At 34.5% G+C, this 8061-nt stretch overlaps 1 protein-coding gene across 1 annotated transcript; it reads left to right on the forward strand.

Moving 5' to 3' along the window:
- The first annotated feature begins 2962 nt into the window (after nt 1-2962).
- Nucleotides 2963-7341, forward strand: LOC144345854 (uncharacterized). Its single transcript, XM_085507118.1, has 5 exons — nt 2963-3093; nt 3663-3741; nt 5690-5926; nt 6106-6183; nt 7036-7341. Exons 1-5 carry the CDS (start codon nt 3016-3018, stop codon nt 7188-7190), a joined length of 627 nt encoding a protein of 208 aa, XP_085363244.1. The 5' UTR covers nt 2963-3015; the 3' UTR covers nt 7191-7341.
- The last annotated feature ends 720 nt before the right edge of the window (nt 7342-8061 follow it).

Here is an 8061-nt window from a genome sequence, read left to right on the forward strand (position 1 = left end):
AGAGCGTGTCGTAATGTTGCGGTATTTTATGGGGTATTATTATCCTACCATATTAGGAAATGCGAATTCCAAATATGGAATGATTACGCGCGTAAGCGTCCTCTCAGTAATAATAAAAACAAACATGGCTGCCACACATAGACGTTCGCTGATTCTGTTTGGTTTTGGATTTCGGCATTCCCATGATGTATCCTTGGAACGAAATGATGTATAGTAATACGGTTATTACGAGGATACCTTAAAATATGCGCTCAGACAGTACACTGTTGCATCGACTTCCGCTGTGCGTCGATCGATACTTGTTGTACTGTCTTCGTTCATACTTTGAGGTATCCTCGTAATAACCTCGTAATAATATTGCAAATGCGAATATGTTAAAACAATATATCTTTAATTATAGTTTTTGGTGCCTTCAAATGTTAAAGATTTATTGTCAAAAATAAATCATGACAATATTTCAGCAGTTTTGTTCTATCAAGCAGACAACTAAAGCTGCGTAGAAAACACCCTTTTTAAAAACATGATTGTTTTTTGACACTTTTTTTCGTATTATCACGTAAATATTATTTATGCTGAATTTATCGGTCACACATAAAGCATTTTGCTACACGCAACTGCCTGACTATGTGATTTGATGTGTTGAATATATATACTCTTATAAAAGTCAGATTGATATTAAACTAGAACTGTTTTGTACATGAATATATGTATAACAAAACAAATCTTGCCGACATTGACACATTAACCCAAAACATAACGGGATATGAAGTCAATTCCAGTTGTTCATATTCGTTTTTGTGCGGCAACATAATTACGTGTATTTTATCATTTCCGAATCAAATTTAAAATTAATTCTCAAAACTTCCATGCGTCCTTTGAATAAATTCTCCACTTCCCCCTTCCGGACATTGATTTTATAATCACTATCATGTTTTGTCGTATGAAGTATCAGTATCTCAAAACGTAGCGTGATGTATGCTAGACTTATCATTGAAAAAAAAGTATTTATTAAATTTGGAACTGGACATTTCATAGCATGTAATCTCTGTAAGACGCTTTTGTAAATACATGTATATCAAATGATGTACTCTAAAGGAGAGAGATAGAAAAAACAGACAAGATGAATATTGATGTTTGCTGTGCCATTTAGCTTGTTATACTTGTAAATTATAATTGGATTAATCTGGGTTAAACAACAAATGCAGTGCTGGTACAGTGGTTAAAACAAAACACTCTATAGTCCCGTTTTGACACAGGTTAGACAATAATGGTCCCGAGTATTAATTATCTGTCTCAACTTTTCAAGCAAGTATTATGGGTAGAACAATATCTTGGAATCGGGTGATTTTCCTGAGTAAAAAATGTGTGAATGTTGACGAAATAACAATGTATACTTCCTTTTCCGAAAAATCACAAAAGAATCAACCTTCATATAGCATATCGTGTGAAGCGTTGATCCATGATCTGTGTAATTGATCAACAATTTGTTATATATGAAATTAACAATTTATGTGAGATGTTTCATATATGCGGCACATTTGTACATTGATCATTTGTGTTGATTTAAATAATATTTTCAACTGAACAGGAACTACTAAATCATGTGCATTTTATAACCATTGACAATCAATTCGCATTGAGTGTTACAAGCAACATGACAACAAAATGCCACAGCTTCTTATCTCTCTTCTATAGATGGCCAAACATGCAATCACGCAATTTTGAGACGAGATGTTGTTTCCATGGCAATTATATTAGATTTAAATGAAAAAAAATGAACAAAGTAGACAGGACTTACTAGGGATTGACGTTATTTTAAGTTCAGTATATTAAGGACTAATTATTGTTGTTCAAAATTAGATTAAACACACATTATCGACGTTAACTATCCAGGCTATATTATTTGACAACATGTTTGACCAGAGACATTACGTCGGCAAGTCAACATATTGTGTGACGCAATGTTATGAGAGGATTCATTATTATTTTTATAAATCACCATCATATTTAAATTTGTTTTTTATAGTGTGATAATGTAAATCTAGGACTTCATAAAATTCTCTAATTCCGATATTGGTGATTTATAAAACGCAATAACGTACAGTCCGTCGTCCTTTATTTCTGAAATATTATTCTAATGATTCAGCAGCCGAACCAGTGAATTGGCCATTTTGCGTGTACGGGTTATTTGTTTATGCCAAGGCGCCGAAATAAACCACTGACAAAATGTTTGGTTGATCTTTGAGATCTAATGACTTTTGACTCCGCTGCATTTAAATGTTCCATACACAGTGACTTAACTTATTCCTACTAAAGTCATAGTCATGAATATGAAATAAACACATAATTAAACCATTTCCTGTGCAATAAACAATTACGGAGTTGTAATAGCCCATCGTTGTATTATTGTGTCAATTGAATTTCAACTGTTCACCTAATATAAACAATGTAAACATCTTTTACATTTGCCATTCAAAAAATTACCCAAATCCAAATAAATATGAAATAAATATGAACAGGGCACGCGATGTCAAAATGCTGATGATTTTTTGAACAAAATTGACAGGAAGACAACGATGCATATTTTACCGAAAGAGGATACATTCAATGGTAATTGTTAAGACGCTTAATTGTAGTAATAAATTAAAAACTTTGAATCAAATTTTGTATAAAACCTGAATGTTTTCAGAGCTCTCCAATACAGTGGGCATGCCCTCACATAACCTTGTTCAAACCATAAACTACATTTTAAAATAGACAGGTAATACGGTAATTTGATAGAATAATGACAGACCGATTGAGCGTATTAACGTTGCGCTTGTGTAATTACCTTCCCATTAATGTTATATTTCCTGTTGCTTTTTAAAGACATGTCTTGTTACAGCATTATTTAGGCTAAGATGGGCGTGTCACAATCATAATGCGGTATATTATATTATTAAATGTGAAACTGTTACAGTTGCCGTTGTAAGTTTGGCCAACACAAACACTAGGTTAGCTGTTCTTACGCAAGATATGGAGATACTATTCATCGTCCAGTTTTGCATAACTATGTTGGCATTATTATCGAGATGTGCATGTGCTACGGTAAATGTATGTTGTCTGTATTTCATTGTCGTATATGTTTTGTTATTGTTGTATTTTTTAATACGGTATTACATCGTAATACTCAATACGGGAGCTACCAATTTGATTTGTGTGAGACTAGCAGTAAACGTAGGCTAGGATGCCTGCTGCTCCTTGAGATGCCTTATATGTATTATATAATTGCGTTGCCAAGATGGTACGTTGCATGAAATAGCGTCATGGTGGTTTTTCAGACAACTAATCACATTGTGTAACCGTCACGGTTATTATTACCAAGTTGCTTCGTGCGTCGCTCAGTACATTCTCTCAAAAATTACCTCGTTTAAACCGACCTTTAGAAACACCAAGTTTGATGGTAAAGTAAGTTATACAATACGAGATGTTGAAATGAGAAAAATCTATCTAATGACCTCATTCGTCTACAATGCGGATACGTACAGTTTTAATTCAACGTGAATAAGACGTCTGTGTCAATTTTTCAATGGGACTACTTATGCTGTCATATTATATGCTATTGAGGAAAGTATACATATTGCATCATAAATATTGTATAATTGTCTATTTGTATTTTACAGACTCGTGACACTGGTTGGAGTCCACGAATGCATAAAATCAAGAACATGGAACGATTTATGAGAAGACTTGAAACTCCGCGTAAGACTTCTGTAAATGTTCTTGAACATTACTAGTATCAGGGGGGAATTCTTCTCCTCTGGGGTTCTCGACACGTGCCAGGGGGGAATCTCGTCTCGTCTCTCTATCGCGTCCCCTTGAGTTGCGGGATCGGGAAAGTGACTTAGACTTTACAGTCAAATAGACGCACACAATGAAATATGTTTCAACTCTCGTCTTAGTCGGTCAGTCGAGTACTCTATAAGACACAGCGCCCTGGGGAAAAGTGCCCAAGACTATCGCAAGGCTGGCCCAAGACTCGCCCAAGACTGCGTCAAGACTCGCCCCAAGACTCTCCAGGACTGCCTTAGACTCTCCAAGACTGGACTGCCACTGTCCTGGTGTACTCGCCAAGATTCACTCTTTATTCACTTTCAAAACCTTAACCAATTACAAAGCAGTATTAAGACTTTAAGGCGTGGCCTTCAATCATACAGCCAATCACACTAAGTACTGAACACGTCATATCTTTTGATTAATCGTTCACTACATTAATAACTGCGAATAATGACTGTCAAAAATAGTAGTCCAAATAGTGACGGTTATCTCGTAATTAGTTCTAAATCACTGAGTCGAGTTCCGTCCAGAACCTCAAATGGGCCGAAACGATGACAGACATAACACAGCCACTCACTCGTAATCAACAGATACGCAAAAACAAATTCATTACACTAGACTAAGAGATCCTTTTTCCCCTAGTCGTAAAACGGCTGAGCGAAAAAGAGACCTATCCACTTGTTCGTATCCCGGCCTGGCGAATTGGAGATCGTATGTATTCGACTATTTGCGATACATCGTAATGTGTGCTGGGTGGTGAAATAATATATCGAATACATTTTCTTTAATTTTTTGTTTCACCCACGTGGTAATATAAGACTGGAAATTCAAAGTATGGTTGAATTATGGTTGTGGAGGATATCAATCTGATGTATTGCACGGCGTGAATTTTATATATTTAGTTTATTTTTCTGTATATTTTTATTATTTTGAGTTAATTTATTGAGTTGTACATGAATTAGTGGGTAAAATACAGTAAGATAAATTTACACTACAACTAGAAACTGATACTTTTACGCAGCTCATCTACACTTGATATCATCCTCGCCAATAACTGATAATTTTCGACGTGTTGGTGGCGGTGTAGAATTTTAAAATGAAAACTGTAAACATAAAATAGTTTAATGACGAGAATCAAATGTCTCACTAATAAATGGTAAGAATATCAAAGGTGAACCCAAATTTGCGAGGAAATTTATCTTCATGGCAGAAACAAATTATCACCATACAGATGAAAACGTGAAGTCTTGCCAAATTGCGAAATGTGTCCGCCTCCCGCGGTTTACCGATTTGAGGTGTGAGTTAAAATACTAATACTGCAGTCAATATAAATGTTTATCATACTGCAAATCAAGCTTGCAATATTTGCATTCGAGATAACTATTTCTTTGATACTGAAGAAATTAAAACTTGCAGTTGTCTTTTTGTGTTCTGTTGTGTCCCCCTTCTTTGTACATTGTAACTGTTTGTTAATTATTTTCTCCAGTGATTACGACGTCGGCCAATATAAAACGCTAGCTTTGATTGATTTGCTTATTCGAGATTTGAACGGGATTTATATACTATAGGCATTGGATCAGATCCTTGTGGGTTTTCGCGATTACCAAAACTCTTAAAAAACTGATAGAAAATGAGTAATAAATTAAGATAAAATAAAGTAAAAGAAAATGTTCAATAAAAATAAATAATTATACATATATTAAAAAATAAAACGCAAACCCAAAGCCCAAACTATGATCTTATTTTTCACGACATGACACTTTCATATAATAGTAACTTCAGCACTTTTTTCTAGCTATAGTGTCTTTATTACAGTACACTGTTAATATATGACACAATGAACAGTAAGAACTCTATAAATGTATTATTTCAGGCTGCGAAGAAGGCGATGGTTTTTCCTGTGGTATTGGTAATGGGAAATGTTTTTCTACTCATAGAGAAGCCTGTGACCATTCGAATGTGTGTGGTTTTTCTGAAATGTGTCTGTATTTAGATCAGTCAGACTCGTATAGTTCAGTGAGTGATTATGCTACGTGTCAACAGAGTGTTGACAGAATTAAAGAGTTATTTTGTACAATAGCCGATATAAAAGACTGGACCACGAAAAATGGTAATAGTTTTTTTTTTTATACTTCTCATTATCTTCTCACAATAGCAAGACTGTGTTAGTAATGGTCAAATGTTTTATACGGCTTCTTATCTGAAATATCAAGGCTACTTTGATTATGGTCAATCAAATAAATATAATATTTCCAATTTCTAGTTATTATTCCTATCATTGTGTTTCAGAAATTGTACCTAATTTTGGTGAAGCTCTGGATATTGATTTATCAGTGTTCGGTTTATTGTGGTCGAATGGTGTACAATGTACGTATGCATCTTTTAATACAATGATATCGTAATTAAGTATTATTTAATTAATGCATAGCATTTCTCCTCCCAGTAAGAACGTTTGATGTGTGCTTTTCTATACGGCGTATTCAAATCACCCACTGTAAGAACGTGTACGTTTGATGTGTGTTTTACCGTACTACATGTATGCACACGCGCGCATACCCCCACCCACTCTTCTGGAATTTTCCTTGGTAGTACACTCCCAAAACGCGATTTTTCGGCACTATCTTGAAAATCTCGATTTAAATTGGCCTCTATGGGCCGAAGATTATTAATCCATTTGTTGTTTTTGTTTTCCGATGTCATGTATGATGTCCATGCGTTTACCAACGTAGTGAAAAGGTCATGCAAAGGTGTTATTCGCAGACAATCGTCCCCATCGTTGACTCACGGGGATACACGTTCATTCTAATAAATACACAAAACAAATCGATACAGTCTCATTTATGCTAAAAGAGGGAACACCAGCCAGACCGGCTTCCTTGTCCCAACTCCTCATTTGTTTTTATCAAATTATCGTGGTTTGGATAATTTGATATATGCAAATAAACAATTATTTTTTATTTTCATTTTGGTTAGTATCAAATTATGATTTTTATTCTTATAAATGCAAAATGTTTTATTTGTCATTTTAGTTTATATACAATTTTTGTTTGGATTTGTATAAGTGCAAAGTGATATTGTTTAGGATTTTCAATTCAATATTATTAAATTACACTTTTGATTTCTACAAATGCAAAGTAACAACATTTTTTAAAGTTAGTATTAGATTATAGTTATGATTCGTAAAAAATGCAAAGTAATATTTTCTTATTGTTGTTTCAGTTTGTGACGATGGAAGAATTGCGTGTCCAGAAGGGTTTTGTTTGAGATACCAAGACATGTGTGACGCGCAGTCGTCGTACAACTGGTGTTCTTGCGACGGACTTAAACAGACAATTCATGACGCTGTAAATATCGTCAAAAACAGTCGTTCATAAACAAAGGCTCACACAATTGATCAGTTTCATAACTTGGTTCACAGAATTGGTCCAAATTTCAGTTACAACTTTACGTAGTTGTAACATTTATTTGCATGGCATGTGCGTCGATGTTGAATTGGGACAGTAGTCGCTAATTTTAGGACAGACTAGACACCGCCTCTTGTGTGGTGAATGATTTAAATTGACACGTTAGTAGTGAATACAATCGTTTTTTTTACAAATGTTTCATAATATTTGCTATAAATATTACATGATATCGCCACGAATTACTATGTCCACCACATGACAATAAAATGTTGATTTACTCGTATTAAACAAGGCCAATAAAATGATTATAATTGCTTTGTGAACTGAATGTATGTGTGCTTCTACTGAAACTCGTGTAGTTACTCCCGAAATACGTTGAGTATAACTCTATTCAAACCCAACGGTGACACTTCCCTGGTTATCATACACTATTTGAAAGATGTGCAGTTTGTACAACGATAATATGCCACACTATACATATAAGAATTTAATATGCATGATTGTTTATATTATTATTATCACAAAATCATGCTTGGTGACATTGGATTTAGAGAGATTCTAGTGTGATAATGCTTTTCAATTATCACAATGGAAAGTTCTCTCCCATAATGCATTGCATATATGTGCAGGAGCACATGCTCAGTAGAGTGCAACGTTGGATTGTGGCCCGAGCTGCCTTAAAATTGATATGAGAGAAAAAGAGATACAATTGCCCACGTTATCATTTAACATGTCAAGGTTTTAGAACCAGAACAACAACACCTAGATTTTGGTCGATTTTGGCACTTGTCTCGTTAAAAATAAGACATACTTCGATCGATCACATTCAAACTTGACACAA

This window comes from Saccoglossus kowalevskii, chromosome 2 (genome assembly GCF_978046115.1).
Source record: "Saccoglossus kowalevskii chromosome 2, keSacKowa6.1, whole genome shotgun sequence".
NCBI classification, from domain to species: Eukaryota; Metazoa; Hemichordata; class Enteropneusta; family Harrimaniidae; genus Saccoglossus; species Saccoglossus kowalevskii.